This window comes from Cyanistes caeruleus, chromosome 7 (genome assembly GCF_971803275.1).
Source record: "Cyanistes caeruleus chromosome 7, bCyaCae1.hap1.1, whole genome shotgun sequence".
NCBI lineage: Eukaryota > Metazoa > Chordata > Aves > Passeriformes > Paridae > Cyanistes > Cyanistes caeruleus.
In genome coordinates this window covers 9,912,635-9,931,843 of record NC_141707.1, presented here as the reverse complement: position 1 = coordinate 9,931,843, position 19,209 = coordinate 9,912,635, and the positions used below count along the sequence as shown (strand labels likewise).

The 19,209-nt window shown below is 37.8% G+C and overlaps 1 protein-coding gene across 1 annotated transcript in view; it reads right to left on the bottom strand.

The window, feature by feature from the left end:
* Positions 1 to 19,209, bottom strand: part of ITGAV (integrin subunit alpha V) — a 45,307-nt gene that overhangs the window by 5,660 nt on the left and 20,438 nt on the right. The window contains exons 7-29 of the mRNA XM_086898332.1: positions 18,312 to 18,437; positions 17,592 to 17,636; positions 17,381 to 17,424; positions 17,234 to 17,290; positions 16,791 to 16,843; positions 16,165 to 16,367; positions 13,854 to 14,045; positions 13,692 to 13,737; positions 13,035 to 13,136; positions 12,193 to 12,251; positions 11,004 to 11,158; positions 9,433 to 9,570; positions 8,845 to 8,912; positions 7,564 to 7,711; positions 7,122 to 7,214; positions 6,032 to 6,111; positions 4,491 to 4,571; positions 3,417 to 3,522; positions 2,624 to 2,782; positions 1,523 to 1,636; positions 1,114 to 1,227; positions 913 to 1,020; positions 263 to 385 (exon numbers count right to left, since the gene is read on the bottom strand). Coding sequence (XP_086754458.1) covers positions 263 to 385; positions 913 to 1,020; positions 1,114 to 1,227; positions 1,523 to 1,636; positions 2,624 to 2,782; positions 3,417 to 3,522; positions 4,491 to 4,571; positions 6,032 to 6,111; positions 7,122 to 7,214; positions 7,564 to 7,711; positions 8,845 to 8,912; positions 9,433 to 9,570; positions 11,004 to 11,158; positions 12,193 to 12,251; positions 13,035 to 13,136; positions 13,692 to 13,737; positions 13,854 to 14,045; positions 16,165 to 16,367; positions 16,791 to 16,843; positions 17,234 to 17,290; positions 17,381 to 17,424; positions 17,592 to 17,636; positions 18,312 to 18,437 — 2,414 coding nt within the window. The remainder of the gene's footprint in view (positions 1 to 262; positions 386 to 912; positions 1,021 to 1,113; positions 1,228 to 1,522; positions 1,637 to 2,623; positions 2,783 to 3,416; positions 3,523 to 4,490; positions 4,572 to 6,031; positions 6,112 to 7,121; positions 7,215 to 7,563; positions 7,712 to 8,844; positions 8,913 to 9,432; positions 9,571 to 11,003; positions 11,159 to 12,192; positions 12,252 to 13,034; positions 13,137 to 13,691; positions 13,738 to 13,853; positions 14,046 to 16,164; positions 16,368 to 16,790; positions 16,844 to 17,233; positions 17,291 to 17,380; positions 17,425 to 17,591; positions 17,637 to 18,311; positions 18,438 to 19,209) is intronic.

Below are 19,209 nucleotides of genomic sequence, written 5' to 3'. Positions count from 1 at the left end.
TCCTACCCTCTTCCCTCATTTTTGACCTCCAAAGACAGTAAATATCAGTTGAAAAATTAAGCTGAGTTCAGCACTATCACAGACATGCTCTTTTATTCAACTTCTTCCTGACAAAGCTGAAAAGATACAGCTATTCCAAAAACTTAACTGATTCAGATGATCAGGACCAAGGCATTTCTGCAAAGTGCTGGTACTATATGAAATAATACATCACTAATAGAGAAAAGCAAAAGATACAAAAACCCCCAGACACACTACTTACCCTGTACATGACAAACACTAGAACAGCCAGGAGCAGCAACCCTGCTAGGACGGCCAAAATTATAACCCACACTGGCACAGGCATGGGCTGTGGTTGAATGCCCCATGTAATATTTGTAGTAACCTGATAGAAAAACACAATAAATCACACTTTGCGCCATAGTGACATGCTGACTTCATCCATTAAATCTTGTATACCTTTATCCTATCATGATTATAATCTTAATCCAGTATAAATTACTTTTTCTCTCTAGTATAGCTATAGATTTGTGCTGACATAAAAATTTCACTGACCCAAATTTAATAGGATTTTAAAATTAAATTATAATAGGGGGTTGGGGATTGTTTTGCCTGCATTTGCTTTTTTGCAATCAGTGATAACATGGCAACACGTCTTCTGTAATTTTTGATGATTTTCATGAGGATTGTTCACCATCATTTTTTTCATTTAAGTCTTTCAAACTACAAATATTGTCAGCTCCAGTCTGTTTTACCATCAACTGTATGTGTACAACTAAAATAAATACATGAAACAAATAGCTGATAAAATTAAGATTATACCAAGCCATAAAAATGTTACTCAATAACTGTCTTTGCACTAATTTTGAAGTGACTGTATATGGTAACTCAAACTGGATGCAAATGACTTACTACTGTAGAATTGTGAATATCTTCAAAGGAAAGGTTCTTATAAGGGAACTCTATAACACTGAAAGAAGCAGATGATTTGAGAGAGTAGGAATGGTTCTGGTATTCTTTCTGTGTAAGAAAAACAAAATTAGTATTGCATGTGTGTACAAAAATCACTTTTAATGTTTCAAAAACAGTGACAGAATATTCACAGTCACTCACATTCATGAAAGTTTGGGTCCAAAGGCGTGATTTTAAATACAATATTGCACTCTTTCCCCTTTCCAGGTGACCAACTTGACAGACAATCTTTAAACAGTCAGCAGTTCCACAGCCCTGTGTATAAAAACAGGAAGGATATTCCAAGTAGGAAAATATTTGAAAAGTCCTTAATGGCATTAGTTTACCCATATACCTACACTGGCAAATAAACTATTAAAATACATTAAATAACCTCCAGGATCGGATAATTATAGTTTGAAGCTACAAAGACAGTGATATGGTATTAAGTTTATTTCCTATTACAGATTATTTCCAATCATGTTTAGAAAGGAAAAACCTTCCTTAGATTTGTTTTTAAGGACTTATAACAGGATTGTAGGTGTGTTGTCAACACCTGCTGAGAGCTCACCAAAGTGTGCACGTCCCCCTCCACGGCAGCTAAATCTCTTCGGCTGATGCGGTGGTCACGATGGTCCTCCCTGCTAAATGTTTCATTCCTGTCATCATCCTTGGAAGCAGAAATCTAGGATACACCAAGGGAACCCAAACAATCATTTAGTTAATTGCAGATTCCAAGCTTAAGGCCAAGAAAATTCCTAACAGCAAGTTTCTCTCTTTCTATCCTAGCGATTTTTCAGACCCCGGCTGAAAAGAAATCATGGCAAATTGTAGAGCAGAAGCACAGGAACTTTGTATTTATACATTCATTGGAGTTGCTTTTTGGTTAACAAAGATACACAAGTATTCTTTGTTATCCTATACATTGATTATCTTCCCCCTGTCCTTTTTTTTGCTCAAAATCTTCTTGAACTAACTGAATTTCACTGACTATACTGACTTTTATTGCTTGTTCTAAACTATCCTAGAAATCAACTCTCTACACTCAATAAACTTGCTGGGTTTTATCTGGTGTTTCTTTGCCTAGTCCAGCCCAGGAAAAAGGAGTTTCTTCTGCTCTGTAAGTCCCATGTTTTGTTGGCAGTGACAGCTAACCCCTATTGTCTTTTGTGACCTTTGGATGAATAGATAAATTCATCCAAACTGGATAAATTATCCAGTTGGATAAATAGATAAATGTAATATAAAAAATAATACCATGTTCTTCCAAGAAACAAACTCCAGGAAATTTAGATAAACAGTCCAGAAGTGTCTGGTATGTTTTATTCATGACCACATTCATTATAATTCTATTGCTTTGGACTTATATAAAAGAGCCTTGTTGTTAAAAAAAAAAAAACAAAACCACAAAACAAACAGAAAAAAAAACCCAGCCCACAATAAAAAGAAATAAAACAAATTGATCTTTGAGTTGACAATTTTGAGCTGCCATTTACCTTTCATTTCACTTGCTATATATGTTGATATATACTGTGAAAAAGTGTAGACTTACTCATCAGTCACAGATGAAAAACTATCTCAGTTTGTCATATTCTCAGGGATTTGGCTATTTTGAGTATTTACAAAACAATCAAACATACTTCACTCCACTCAAAGGGAAAGTCCTGCTCACCTTAATTTTCAGTGGGTTGATTTCCATGTCAGAAGTGCAGTTCATGGGACCATCAATTTCATACTGCACAATATACAACAGCGTGTTGTTTTTATATTTGTAAGGCCACTGCAGAGTCATCATCACCTTGCTGAATGCACTTGGACCGTTGTTTCTCAGCTGATTATGAAAATAAAATTTACAGATATAAAAAAGTAATGCTACTTTCTCTGTTAATGTGCATATAGTTGTTATTTTATGTTTGAGCCATGAATGTGATACTGCTACTACCCCTACCCTCAACCACTTATGGCAACAGCATCAAAACTTTACCTAAAAGTGGTAAAAGTTTTAATTATTATTATTCACACAGCTCCCTCAGTAAGTTTTGCTTAATTAAACCATCTAGATTAAATCTTTGATAATTCTTTTAAGGGAATTTTAAATACTTAAATTTTTTTCACAGCAAAAGACTTCAGAGCAGTGATTCAGAATAGAGTACAATCACTTACAGCCATGAGCCATTTCCTGAGCTCACATTACTTCAAATGTTTATCTAGATTTCAAAAGGCAAGAAAATAAAATATGTGTAGTTATGTGGGTAATCAACCCCTGTTACAGTAATTGCAGGCATTCCAACCCTTCTTACTGGATATACCAGTTATTGGCCCAGCATTAAAAAAATAAAATCTCTCCTTACATACAAGACAAAAGAAAAAAAATATCATAATTTGCTACAGAGAAAAGCTACACCAAAAGATTTATTTTCATTTAGCACAGAAGCATGTCACTGAAATCAGTAATAATTCCACACCTCATAGATGTGCTGAACTAGAGGCCCAATGTCATCTTCTGTTTCGGGATTCTCCTTGGGCTGCCAGTTTGCAATGGGAAGAAATATGTGGTCAGGGGACGACACACTAAACAGCAGAGCAAAGGAGTGGTTATTAGCAAGTATGAAATAATAAATGTGATTCTTCAGAACATCTAAAGAAAAAAAAAATCAACACGTTTAAAATACAACTGCCACTTCTTCATCCTCTACATAAAACACATATAAAACCTATATTAATGATATATATAATATACTATATATAATCTAATTTTGTATAATATGTATAAAAGAAGTGGTTTGAATATTAAATGTTCAGTTCTTTTCTCTAGGTTAAAAAAATATAAAAGACACACAGGTCATCCAAACAAAACCAATGGGAAATACTGTGATAATGAGAAATATTGGTGATGTAGGGCCTTAGCAGTACAGTCCTAAGACTAATTCAGCCCTGAAAACTGTGAAGATTCCAATCATGCTTTTCCAGTGTGCCATCCCCCACCACTCAGATACTGAACAAATTTGTCACAATGATGAATGTAGGGAAAAATTTAAAAAATTAACACTCAGGAATCCAAGTTTACTGGTTAAGCAAGAGGAATTTTTTGGGGGAAGTAGAAGCGATAGAGTAACTAAGTCATTATGATATTAATACTATGTTTAAGGCTGAAAAAGGTGAGGACATTACAAACTTAAATTCCACAGAATCTTCAACTCTGGTTTCAGGGGTTTTCTGATGAAACCCCAGTCAGTTTGTGGAGGAGAAAAGTGACCTGCAAAATTGTAAAACTGCAAACAAGAGGCGTGATTATTTTCTCCTTCTAAAAAATGTTTCTAGTAATGGAGGCACAATATTCCTTTTTGGAATTCCTTTTGTAATTATTTAGAATTATTTAAGATCCAAAGGCTGGCTAGAGAGAACCATATTGTCTTTATGATTAAAAATTCCCTAAACCTTCCTGAAAACTTATGCAGACCTGAAAGGAAGTTCAGTGAATATAAAGAAGCAAATGTGCAAAGCTCCTTTAAAGTGTTTATTAAAATGGTATTGCTTACCCTCTAATTTCAACAGCTGCTAAAATAGCAAGGTCAGCCTGATAATATGCTACTGGGCTCAGGTTGTCATACAGGTTGGAACTGCAGGGAAAATAAAAGGTAAATTCTTAAATGAAATAAGCAAAGTATTCAATAAAAAAACCCTCCACACTTCAAAGTAATTGTATGTAACATCATAGCATCACTCCTTAGCCACTGTAGGAAAGCACAGCTGCTAAAAACTAAGGAGCAGATTCCAGCAAGTTCTCACCTAAATGCATGGAAGTCCCACCCTCTGCATAGTTTGGGGGAGCCTCAGCAGGGAGAGGTTAATGAAGGACACAAAGTGAGTGCTGACTCTGTCACATGGCTGTCATGTAAGAAAATACAGGGGACATTCCTCCCTCAAAGTGGTGCTGGGAGCAGAATCTTGATCTCCTTCGACACATCTGATTATTCTGTCTCCCTAACCAAACACTTTCCTTTACAAAGACCTCTTGAATCTTCTAATTATTCTTCACTGCTGCTGTAATCAACAAATTCCTCCTGACCTGTAAATACCTCACTCTTTTAGGGACTAGACCTGCTCTGCTAGGAACTGAGCCAGCATTGGAAATCTAGCTTTGTGAGTTTAAGACAAGCAGTGTGATCCTTAAAACCTCTCCCAGATAATCTCCTGGTAATGCCTGTCACTATGAACTGTGATTACTGTGTTCCATTGCACCACTGCTCACCCTTCTGGCAGCCACAAGTCACGGAAGAAATTTTCTTCCATAAAAGGCCTAAAACACTAGAGGAGCTTCCCTTCTCTTCCATCAGGAGACAAGCATGACTTGAGCAACCTCACTGACTGTTTCCAACCCAGTGACAGTGGCAGGTGACTGCTGTTGGCCTAAGGAAGGTGACAGACACCCCAGAGATCCCTTTGTGCAAAGAACAATCACACCATGCCACACATGCCATACTGTCCCTTAAAAGCAACATAAAACTGCATTGGGTAAAGATACTCCTAATGAACACATCTCCAACCTTAAATATCATCTCCAGAACTTACAAATTCAGATTTATATATCAGATTTATATGAGAGTGTTGTGGTCATCTGATAATTAACAGGAACACTACTGTTTTGTTCCATTTAATTTTCAGGCTCTTAATTTTCAGGCTCTTTTAGGCTGGCTGCCGTGATGGCTCACTGCGTGTTGCTTCTGCTCAGACAACCCCATACATTGCCTGCCCTGAAAGACTCTCCTCCCCTAAATACATAAAATTCTGGCTTTACATCAGAAGGAAATCATAGTTCAAGCATCAGTTTTAAAAGAGGGCTATAAACCCAAAGTCATTCTGTGGCACCACAAGTGTCAGCAGAGCACAATGATATGCACATACAAATATTCTTAATTTTTTCCCTCTATTTTAGGAAAGCTAATTCAGCCTGTTTATTTTTCAAGCCATTAGGAGGCAAAGAAAAGAGAATTAGGATAGAATGATACTGTGTAGCTCACAGCCTATTTACTGTGTGTGTCTTCTCCCAGGTGAGGGACTAACTCAGAGATGTCCATACCTCCGGATTTGCAAGTCAAACTTGACTGAGGTGTCCATCTCAGACTGCTGGTGCACGCTGAAACGCAGGCCAGCTAAGAGCTGGGGAAAAAAATCACTGTGGTTCAGTTGGAAGCACAATAAAACACACAATAAAAGCTTCTCACTGCTATTAGACTACAATGAAATTGCTTGAGACTCCTGGTGATGAGAGAACACACAGGCAGAACTGGAAAATTAAAGCTGTCCAGTTCATCCAGGCTGGAAATGTACTGCCCTCTCTTTAGACTGCAGCCAAGGCATCACTGCCATAAAATACAAAACAAAGATTGCATCATGCTCCCCACCCTGCTTCTGCCATTTCTACACATAACTGAGCCTCCCCAGACGTTGCAAAAAGTGTTGTAATATGAGCAGGGAACACATTAATGATTCAAAATTAATTCCCAAGGTTTGGTGATGTCAATTAATATTTGCTTTAACATATGTGCAATTCAGCTTGATACACTTCAAAAGATTTTGGAAATAGCATTTATTCACCTGTACAAGATGGCTCTTGGAAGGAAAGCATCATGAAATTGTTATAATTATGACTGATTTTCACTTCATTTCCTCAGAAAATAAGACTTACTGTGTCATAAAATCTTCCAGGTCTCACTAATAATTTTATAATTCTTTCAATTTCAGCTACATTTGTTGGAATTGTAGAGGTTTCAACTAGACAAAACTCTGTCCTTCCTCATGAAAGCAGGCAGAAAAGGGATAAACTAAGAGAAAGAAGTGTTGTGAGCTAGCTCTTGATTATATCAAAAAAATACCTATCAGATAAATACAAAAAATTCATGAGGGACCAAAGTCCATTAATTCTACTATTTAATAAATGACTCATTTTGAGTGGCATCATAAAACTCATGAATGCTCCTTTCAGTCTTTAATTTAGCTGGAAAGTTGAAACCAACTACCGCTGTACTAATCAAATGTGGGCAGCTGAATGTCAGACCTAATCTTAAATTACTGTGAGAAAACTTCCTGCCCAAACACTGCTGTGGTTCAGGAAAATGCCACCTGCCCTCCTGGGTGAGCTTCCAGACACCTGTTGGACCAAACCTTACCTTAGTTCCTGCTTTCATGGGATTGCCCAGGTCACAAACTACCATGCGAGTCTGATTCTCTGTTTTAAAAGCACATGACAGTCTGGCTAAAGCCTGCAATAAACCAGAGAGAAACACTAAGGAATGTCAGTCTTCACATCTGAACACCTGGATGAAAGTCTGGAGAGAAGTCCTAGTTATGCTGTATTAATTTTAATATAATTTCTCAGCCATAACACAGTCAAGTACTAAAATGAAATAAAATCTGAGTACGGAAGTCTCCAAGGAGACAAATGTTTTTGATACAAGACAGACCTGTTTTCAAGGTTATAAAAGAGAGGGACTTTGAAAAAAACTGATCACTTTTTCAATGCTTTGCTCTAAGACTGAAATAATAGAAACCACTACAGATTTCCACAGCAGCACCTCAAATATGACTCCTCAAAAGCAGTTGGAATTTTACCTCGTTGTTACGAACAACTCCGATGAAATCTGCTTGGGGTGGAACAACGACAAAGAGCTCTGCTTCATAGGCTCCCTCCCCCTGGTTCTGAGCACTGACAATGAGGGTCAAGGGATTGTCATCACCAATATAGATCTGCTTCTGATCACTAAAAGAAAAGAGTGTGAGAACAAGCTCTGCATTCGGGTTTTAAATTGCACTGAAGTGTCTGAACTTAGAGGAACAAGAGACATTCTGAAATTTCACAAAGACATTGGAGATATCTGGAGGCAGTACCTTTGCTTCAGGAACGTCAGGAGAGCTCTAAGGTACTTTTAAAAACCCCCTATGTCTATAATCACAAGTGGAACAAGTATTACATGTTCTATTGTAAGAATCTTTCCTGTAAAATGTACCACAAAACAAAAAAACACACACCTTTTTCTCACAAGGAGCAAACAATTATGAGCAGCTAAATCCCTGTGCACATTTTGAATTACAGGCCCATTTTGCAGAGGTACAACACATATTTATAACAAAACTCAGGGGAAGGCTCAACTACCCAGAATAGAGCCAAGACCTCTGCAATACCTTTGGTTCCAGATACAAAGAGACTATCTTTGCAAGAAATGTGTTTTCATTTCACCAACTACAAGCAAACATCAAGGTATCTGCACTGATGTAAAATGTTACTGAAGTGTCTGCATGAATTAGTGCTTGTGAAGTATGCTAGCTACATACAATGTGTGTGTGCTATGATGCATTAAAAATAGATTATGAGATAATTCATTAAGAGAGGTTTCAGGCCACACAAAGTATAAAAAGCTCAGTCTCATGCATGAATTACCACAGAAAACTTGTTTCTTTTATCCAGGTTTGATAGAAGATACTACCAATACCAACAATTTTTTTTTCACACATGTGACAAGAAAGCCCTTCTCCTCCCCTTGCTGGATAAAACCACATCTTCATATGTCTACCTAATATTAAACAACAGAACAGAGATACAATGGCAGCTAGCAGTGGTTTATTCTCACTATACATGTTCAGCTTAGCAAATAAACATGGCTTATGTATAGTGGAGGCTGGGGTGGGAGTGATGCATTACATGCTAAAGACATTAGGTTACAAAGCAGAAAATGGGCTTTCTTTAAGGCCTATAAGCCTGAGTTTAGGTAGTATGCAATGAGGAGTCCTACTTATTTCAACACATCCCTTAAACAAAAGTATTACCAGCTACTGAATTTTAGACTTCAAGTAGGGAAATTGCCTTTCCTTGTTGTATTTTTGTCATGGACTTACCTTTCTACTGACACCTCCAGCTTTGGTTTGCAGATATTATCATCCCCACAATCCAGCAGAATATGGGCCTATGCAAAAATCATACACATACTGTTGTAATAATTCCTTCATCTGTTCTAACATTCATTTTCAATAATACTGTTTCACCACCACATTAAAAGAAAATTCTACATAGCTGGTTATGAAATGTTTTCATGTCATTAGTCTCAGAAGAGAACAAATGAGTTTTTATATGTGGGGGACACTGCCTCGTCCTGCCCTACTGCAATTTGAGGACTGATGTTTACACCTTAACCATCTTTCCATACTCTGAATAATCTCTTCATATTAAGTTGCATCTTCACTATCCTCTTTACAAACAAGTGTAAAAATTTGTAAAAAGGGCAGAAATAGAAAAACTATGTCTATTACCTTAAGAGAACTATAGGGAGAAACATAATGTACATAGAGCAGCATAGTATGAGAATGGATAAAACACTCCAAACCTTCAATATTAACACCTCCAGTACTACTCCAGCTGATTTTCTCCCTAAGATGAAGCAAAGTATGTTCTGAGTTCTCTCACCACAGGCTGTGTAAGCAGTGTACCTGTCTGCTCATATTAGCAGGAGTGAACTGGTTGAGGATGGGGTGCAATCCTGTTGCATCTGCAGCCGTTCTGTAATCCAGACGATATTCCATAAAAATAGTAATGGGAGTTAGCTTGTCTCTGAACTCAGATTCATCCTGAGGAAACCAAAGATTTGAATCACAATTAAAGTGTAGTAGGAATGGAGAGGCCAAAATAACATTAAAACTTCTGAGCTCTTTTCAAAGTATAAAATCTCTTGTCAGAAAACCTGCACAATTTTTAGCAGCAACTTGCCTGTTTAACAAATGGCAAACTGGTGCATACAGAAATATTAAGTCATGGAAATCCAGTCACAAAGATCATAAGGGCTACACAACTCTGCTCTTTCCTGTCAGACCAAGCTCAGTCTGCTTCTAAGATGTCTCAGAGATACTCATCTATGGACTTACAACTTTTCCTTCCTGAAATTATTACCTGTCACTATGAAGTTGCTGACTTTCATGTCGTTCATTTGAAGGTTTTCTGTTTATCAAATATTGATCCTGCCTTTCAGGATCAAGCCATCTCTAAATCTCAGGATCAAGCCTTACAAACCATATCTTAGCTTTACTATTTACTCAGTGTAAACTCTGCTTCACTTGAAAGAGTAATGAAAACTACTGACCCTAGCACAGCTCACTTCAAAATCTTATTTCAGAACATGTCTTCTATGGGCAGAAACTTATTGATTATCTATAGTTTTAAACTGGTTTTGCCCCCCATTTATGATCATTTCATATAGGTCACATGTCATTATTTTCTTTATGAAAATGTTAGGTGCAAATGTGCTAAATCTTTACAAACCCTGAGAGCTGAGGTGTCTAATTCCGTACATAACCCATGCAAAAAAGTCAGGTCAAAGAAAGTATTACCAACCCTCTGTGAATCCTTAATGATTGCTAGCATTTTTATTTGGGTTTTCTTTTTTTAGTGGGAAGTACATGTTGTTTGTTTGATTTAAAAGTGCTCAGACATAAATCTGAGCTGCATAGAACTTACATAGCTACATACAATGCTTCTTCTACCGATTTAAACTTTTAATTGTGTTAGCATCTGTTCACATTCATGGGGATGAAAACAGAAAGATTGAGAAAAAGCAAACTTAATATTTCAACTTTCTCCATCTCCTCTGCTATTTACATATTTTGGCTTGTCAGTTGCAGGTCCATATTTTTCCTCAATTTTTAACCTCCAAAGTACATGGAACATCTTCTGCTTACTGACTTTCATGTTCCTTGGAAATTATAATTAATTTGGTGCCTGGATGACTTATCCAAGAAGTCCAGAACAAAGTCCTGAATTGAATTTCCAATGAATTTAGGAGCCAGGACTTCAGCCACAATAAGATTCATCATTCATTCTGTGACAGCAGCAGTAATTCGTGACAAACATATGATTTTAGTAATTTCAGGTCTATACACTGAAAATGAAGTTTCTCTAGCTTTTTTGTCCTGTTTTGTATGTTTGTTTTTTTTAACACCTAACACAATGAACTTATAATAAACAATGCACCAAAAATTATTTGCTTAAAACATTAATGGCTACTTACCCTCAAGAAGGCATCCAGCTCCTCACAGTTCATCTTTCCCCCCTTTGTAATTGTCATGTTCTTAGAGTGGCTGGGCTGTTTGCTGTGGAGAAAGAGAGCTCTCCTTATAGCTCCCTTCTGCTTCAGTTTATCCAACAGCAGCTCCACCTGGAAATCTGGCCAAGCCAAAGGATTTGGGTCAGGGATATTTCATTCCATTAAACACAGTGCAGATTGCCTTCAGAAATGGAGCTGAACACTGATTTCAACTACAGTGAAAACTTAGTGGTTGCTCTCTTAAAACTTCCAGTTTTTCCCATGTAAAATCTGTCACTATATTAGTTCTCACGCACTGCTGCTGTCCTAAATTGGATTCTGCTGTTTCCTTAAACACTGGAAATATGTAAGAACACAGATGCATTTATAATTTGTAATTGCTGTGGAACTGCAAGAACTAAAGTTAGAATTCTTCTCCCCTAGAAAATTTAAAGCAATCTTGCAGAAAACACTTTTATTTTTAAATACTATTGGTAATCTAATTACTTGAAATATTTTATATAGGTAATAAAACTTAAAATACATAACAGATATTCATATGAGCCTTCCTAGATCACACCACCTCTGTACGTGCCACAGAAAATAAGGAAGAGATTTTGCAATCAGTAAACAAAACCTGATTGCAGCAGGCTGTTTGCCACACCACAAAATCTCTTGGAGACAACTTAAGAACTTGTTTGAAACAGTCTTTTCCTGATTCTGATCCAAGAACCTGATGAAAGAAGTCAGTGGTATCAATCAAAAAGTCATGATCTCAGCAGGATATGACAAGTCCCCTGTGGCTTGTCTGTCTCTCAGCCCTAATAATGCACATACTTGAATATTCTTGTCTAAGGCTCCCCTCAATGAGAGCTTCTATAAATACTGTAAATTACAAAGGGCTTTCCAAGACTAATTAACCACATAATTGAACATATGTTTAAAGTCTCAGGTATGATTCAAGTGACTTCACCAAAAAATCCTACACCACTACAGCCAAAAAATCCTGCTGGAGAGCCTCATAGATGTACATGCCACCCAAGAGGCAGCAGGGTGCAGCAAAGGGCACCCAGCTGTTTGTCATGAAAATAACAATTTTATAAAATAAAATAACAGGGCTCATGTCTGCAAACAGCACAACAAGACTTCCAACTTTTAAATGAGCAGAACTTACTGAGTGAGTTCGGGAGCTTTCCTTTGCCATCTGCTTTTAAGCAGAACTTTACTTTGAAGCTGTTTGAGAGGAAAAAAAAAATTAATTTCACACACTTTTTCTCTCATTTTCTTCTGAAATTCTTCTAATTATATACATTATATATATATATAATAATATTCCTCTCTTCTAAAAATTCCCACTATTCCTCACTATATAAATTCCTCCAACTATGCTATGTTCAGATGTATCCTCTTTTTGAGACTCTAGCTCATTCCCAAAAGCTATTTCCTACTGATGGACGAGAATTAGTAGACAGAATTGCAGGCAATGCAAAGCTTTGGAATCTTGATTCATCTAGGGACAATCACCTGTGGACTGGAATGTTTATTCCTGTAATCAAATGGGTCCTACTTTTAAAGCCATCCTACTGATCCTGAAAAGAAAGTTAGCAGTAGGAAGGGAATTTGGGTTTGGATAATAGCCTGGGAACCAGAAGCAAAAGCAGTTTACAGAGCAGATCACTGCCCAAGAGTGTACATTAGTGGGTAAAACCACTGCAAATACCATGAGATGTGCTGACATCTTGGGATGAGCTTACTCTGCTCAGCAGGGACAACTGGCAGTCTCTGCAGGCTTTGGGAGTCACTCTGGCATCTACTAAAGACAGTGCTGGTCCTCCAACTGCTGTCAGAGAGTTCTTATTTTGTATTCTCTGCTCTGTCAGAAAAAATCTGTGTTTGTCTTTTTTTTTTCTTTTAATTAGCTGACTAGACTTCCTGAGACCTTCTAAAATTGGAAGGTTACAAAAATAAACCCAAGAAGTCCCTCCCCTCAAAGGAAAACATAGATACTCTGCTTACCAAGAAACTTTTACATCTCCCAGTGAACAGGCTTTGTTTTCTGGGTTTAGAATAGTTGGATTAACTTCCAGGGCAGCATTTACTCTAATAACTGGTCTAGCCCTGCAAAGAAAACATCCTCTTGAAGAGCACTCAACACCCTGCTTGACAATGTCCCCCCCATCAAACTGTGCAATATACACAAACACACAATATTTAATGAAACAACAAGACAAACAAATAACAATTGACTGGCTGAAGTTTTTCTGTGCCCTTTCATTTCCATCAGCCACAACATGGACACCAGTGTAAAGAGGAAGTCCTACCTACTTATAACACAGACCAATATATTCTCCAAAATGAGCAAGCTGGGATGAGAATATGGGATTGCAGTGTAATAGCTTGCAGCTGCTGTGTCAGAATCTACAAAACTGTCACTCAGAAAGCCTTGAAGACAGCTTATTTATGTTTTCTCCTGGCTACATATTAATGAGAAAGATGAATTTCAGGCAGCAGATAGGTTTACTAGGTAAAAAAAACAGTATAGTGTTTGTTCACCTCCAGAGGTTTGGATGGTGAAGTAGCAGATTTTCAGACTTCCCTGATCCTGCTTTCTTTTGTAGCCCCACAACTCCACTGAGCTTTCACACTCAGGTACAAGGACAGAGGGACCCTTACCTGTACAGAACAGCTGTGTCAACACCAAAGGCTCCAACAATCAAGTCTAGAAAGAGAGGAGACATTGCACATTACAACTTGCTGTTTGAAATATGCTGTTTCTCAGAGGTGGGACTGCTACAATAACTGAGTTATTGTAAAGTGCCATTTGGAGCAGAGGACCTGGATATCCATTTTTGTCCACATCTGTGGCTCCTTTCAGCGAGTACCCAAAGCTGGGGGGCATAGTGCGAGCGGCCCACTGCCCTTCCAGGATCTGGGATGGGATGGCATTCAAACCACTTGCTCCTCCATTGTAGATATACACAATTCCTCTCTTGTCCTCCCCACCATATGGTGCAGCAACTGCAATATCTGAAAACCAAAAGAAGAATCATCAACATCTGCAGACACAAGCTAGAACCTGTTTGTGCTTACATCAATCAATAATTTCTGATATTACAGTTTCAATGTGTGTCAGTAGGGAGGAAATGCAACCAGCCTTTAAAATGCTCATCAGTGTTTGTTTATTGCTCCTTTATTTGTTCTGTTTTTCTCTTTTATTATTAGATGCTGTTTTTTCTTTTATTATTAGATGCTGTTTTTTCTGGAAGGTATAAATGTTTAACAAGAACGTGTCACAGCCTTTTATGGGGAGAGGAAGGAGAGAAATGGTTTTACAAACACTTCTGCACTTTTGCAGTAAAATCATATGGATTTGGAATGCTTTTGAGCTTTTTATTAAAACAAGCAGAGTTAGTCACTGTGGGTGCCAAACCACAAAACTGAGTGTGACTCTCTTCCCATTTCATTTACATGCTCGTGTTCCTCCAAAGGGTGGGACATGTTAATAATTCTGGAAAACTTAAATCATCCTAAACCAATGGTAAATATTAAAATCCAGTCTATCCCAGTCATGGCTTGGCAGCATGCTTTATGGAGAACTTCCAGTTAGTGCAGTTATTCTATTTCTTAAATTTAGAAGTACTCACTGTAAATTACTAACAAATTGTAAGAAACAAAATGCTAATTAGACTATCTGCAAGGACAACTCTGGAAGTGTACATATGATCTAATTTCTACATTTCCACAGATAGTTCAAGGACCAAACATGAATCACTACTTGGAATAATTAAATTTCTCCTTCCTCTATTCTGAAATTTGGGAAAGTTTGAGGAAAAAAATAAGGACTCAAAAGTTTACAGTTTTGTATTTTTGACTTCTATTTACAATCTTCATGAAGACAATAAAAATTCCTATCTTGCACCACACTGTGATGGAAAGCATTTTAATTAACACTCCCAAAATAAGGCAGAGCAATAAAACCCAAAACAGACTAAATAACAGCAAAACAATTAAAAAGAGGCAGCTTTTGCTATGATTCTCTTTCCTACAGTGTATTTCAAGTGTAAGTATGGTGAAATCAAAAAAAGTTTGCAATATTCTCATCAAGTGACTGGAATTTTTGCTATCAGCTGTCCAATGTCTTCTGTAAATAGTTGCAGTGATATTGCATCTTCACACTGATTCTACATCCAGTTAGCAATTAAAAAGGTCCCTTCCAATTTCAACTACACTATGAATTTATCACTTCATCAAAAATAAATTAGAGTTACCTGGGAATTTGAAGTAACCATCTATTGTAATTTTTGATCTTACAGAAAATACTTAGCTTGCAAGCAGAATGGAAAAATAGAAGATTTTAGGTGGAACTCAAATTCCCACTACTCTTTAGGCAGCTCTAGACTATAATGGGCATTACAAAGTGTTCTCCCTGGGATTCCTGGAAATCTCCATCCCAACACTACATGGTTCTTGTCTGTTTCATTGATCTTCATTCCTATCAGAGAGTAACAAGAAAACTGGACAAGGGGTTTGAGAGTCTTCAGCACCAGTTGGGTCAGATTCAAACTTCTCCTCCAATTACTCACTCAAGACACTCAGCTCTTGGTACATTTGGCTGTAGCTCCTTTGCAATATTTCCACCAAACTCTTCAATTTTGAATAATTTTTTTTTTTTTTAAATACCCTACATTTTTCTCAGGAAAGTCTTTTTTATAGAACATTTTTAAACAGCAATCTGAAGTAAAACCTTCTTTTCTGTCATCACTGTGTTTCTAGAGAAGAAAATGGTCTTTAAACAATGGAGAGAGGAAAATGACATTGAAGATGTCCTAACAGGTCAGAGTGGAGAGTCAGGTACTTTATTGAAGTTTCTACTGTGGTCATGGCTTAGAAAGCAACCAAGTGTTCAGTGTAAGAGCTAAAGCAGTCCATGCTGTGGTGTCAGTGGTATAGTCTCTGCTCGATGCATCCATGGAACTCCTGTTAGCATTCCTGGGAGTAGCATACAAGCATCGAAAGGAGTCTAGACCTGTGTCCCACACTCGCTCACGGCTACAGTGCCCAGTGTTTGTGTGCAGAATCCACATTCTCTGTGCTGGCTGGGCTCCCTCTACAATCAGGAGATCCTGACCAAGAATCAATATCCTACCGTTGAAGCCGTCCTGATCCAGATCCCCCAGGGGTGCGATGGAGCTGCCGAATCTCGCAAAGATCTCAAAACCGTTCAGCTTTGCCGTCTGAAACCCTCCCAAGGCTCGCTGAAGGCAGATGGTTACTTGGCCAACCTCCTGAAGCTTCCCATCTGAACTTCTATCCATATAAAGAGGGGCTCCAATGAACAGATCTGTGTAACTGGAACAAAAAAGGACAAAGCTCTTCGGTAGCTGCGTGAAAATTCATTCTCTCCAGCACCTGTTAACTCAGCACTGAAGTCAACACTCTGATGAAAGTTAACTATCTTGAAATTCAACTGAAGGAAATATTTGTTGACAAAGTAAGCAGAAATATATGAAAATTTAGTGGACTTTAACCATGTGAATATACTTAAAATACATTTATGTAGATAAATTCAAAAACAAAGTACAAATGTTAAAACAAATGTGGAATGTTAGCAAAAGGGTTGTGCAGATGTGTTAAACCAGCAATAAAGACAGAAATCTAGATTGCGGGGAAGACCCACAGCTATTTTTTTTTTCTTTCCAGAAACAAGTTGGGTGGCAAGAGGTGATTTGAGTTCTCACAAGTTGGTGAGAAGAGGGAGAAAAGGATGCTTACTTATCCCCGTCGATATCTGTGGCAGCCACTGAATACCCAAAATAGGCAGCCATCTGGAAAACAAAATTCAAACCAAACCTGTGAGTTGTAGTGATAGAAACATAAACAAGTTTACATAAATCTGTATGCAAAATACATCAGGGAGATGATAATACATGCCACAAATCTTTTTTTGTTCATTTCTTTTTTTGTTTCTTTTCCATATTCTGTTAGAAAGTAAACTTATCGGTTATTTGTCCCATTTCCCCTTTCATGATCCAGTCTCTTTCCCAGCTCTCAAAACAGGCAGCACTTCCTTTATTTAAATAAGATTAGAATTCCCTCAGACTTCATAAAATTTTGCTTTGGCCTGTAATATAAAAACTATTATCTAGTACCCTAAACAATGTTGCAACATAGGAAAAGCTTCCTGGTCACCCACCACACTCAGCCAAGCCACATACCTGCTCTCCAGTGAAGTTGTACATGGAAGACATGTTTTTCCCATTGTAAATGGACACCTGCACATGAAGAAACACACATTACAGCATACCAGCAATAGTCATCTTTTTTTTTTTTAATTGTAAAGTTTAATATTTCAAATTTTTTACCATGCCCAGAGTTCTTGCTGCTCGTGGGACTCCTGACACAAAGTCTGAAACATAAAGCAAGACACAGATAACAGCCAGGTCCCAAAGCACCTTTGCTGAACAAAGCAGCTCATCCCTAGCACTTGATGCATTTCCCTGTGCACTGGACCATTGATTTGAAAGATCTGCCCAGCCTATTAACATGATGTTCTTACTGAAGCAGGGGGCTTACCTTCGATGCCATCACCATTGAAGTCTCCAACAGCTACTGAATAACCTGCAGAGAGACAAGATGAGGCTTTAAAAACCTTATTAAACCTTTCATCTCTCTTTACACTTTTCACAGGTGTCTCTGTGCACAGTCCTCCCCTCTTCATCTTAAAATGCACTGGTATAAATATTGCCTCAAAGCAGCTTAGACTATGAAGAGCTCCGTGAGTGGCTTTAATTCACCACTATCCAAGAATTTGAGATGAGAAGATGAAAATTTTAAAATTATCATCCTGGGAATTGTCCTAGTATATCCTTGCTTTTTTCCTGAGCCTGGTTAGACATAAATGAAGCAAAATTATGATTTCCCACTCCTCACTGTTTTTCTTCCAAAATGTAATTCTTTAACATTTTTATTTTGCTTTGGTGGGTTATTTAGAAACAGCTGCTTTTAAATAACAACCAAACAACCATCTATGTGACTAACCCCTCATCATGAAAACATAAAAATCATGAAAATATTTCCATTTATTTTGTCATCAGGTGCTTTTTGAGTCAAGCCTATGGCAAAATAGCTACAATAAATAACTACAGTTCCATCATAAATGTATGACTGCGTTTTCAGCAATGTCACCCCCTTGCTATCTCTTACATGTTGAATTATTAGTTGTGTGATTTAGATTTAGCATCAACAGTTCCAGGGACTGTTGCAGGTGGAGGTTTCTCATTTCCCACCACATACCCAAGTAGCTGTCATCAAAAGCAGCACTGGCAGGTCTGGTTGCTAACTGGTCGTCATACTTCGTACTGTAGACTTTGGAGTCGTACTTCGCCACAATCTCCGTCACTCGATCAGAAATAAGCTGGCCTAAAGAGAGAGAAAACAGCTTAAGACCACAGCCAGAATTTGTGATCTCATTCACTGAAGTGACCCATTTATGGAATGGTGCCCTCGAAAGCAGCGGCTCTTGCGCCACACCGACCGGGCAGGGGCCAGCTGCAGCAGCGCCAGGAAGGACACAAGTGGAAATATGGATCCTCCTTCAGCAAAAACCTGTGCACATACTGAATCAAAGGCACACACAGAGCTCTCACTGAAAACAGAGGCCAATCCTACACACAGGTGGGACTTGAAAGGCAGTGCAGAGATCTCATGTGCTTATGCTTGTGCAGAACTGAGCCCTTTGGGTGCTCCTTGCCCAAATACCACAACAGAAGAGACTGTTTTGGCAGACAAAAAGCCAATAGAATGAACAAAAATGAGATGATCACACTGTATTGTCATGTTCTCCATTTTCACTTCATCAGCCACTAGGTGGTGACTTCATTACATTCCTTTCTTCGAGTGTAAATGAAAACTTGAATCACCCAAAAACCCCATTTACAATGGTACTTCCTTCACACACATATTCATACGTGCATGAAGTGAAGGGAAAACTCCTCCTCCAGCATCCCAGGACGTGGAATAGAAGTATAGGATGACAAATCTCGTTTTCAGAAGTATATTATTGTCTTCTATTCAGAGCCAACTAGGCTTTTTTGGTAGTAGTAGAAGAGCATAAGGTTGTTTTGGCAGATGAAGTGTCACTTTTGCCAAAAAGCAATAAAATGAATACAGGAACCTAATTTAAATTATATTG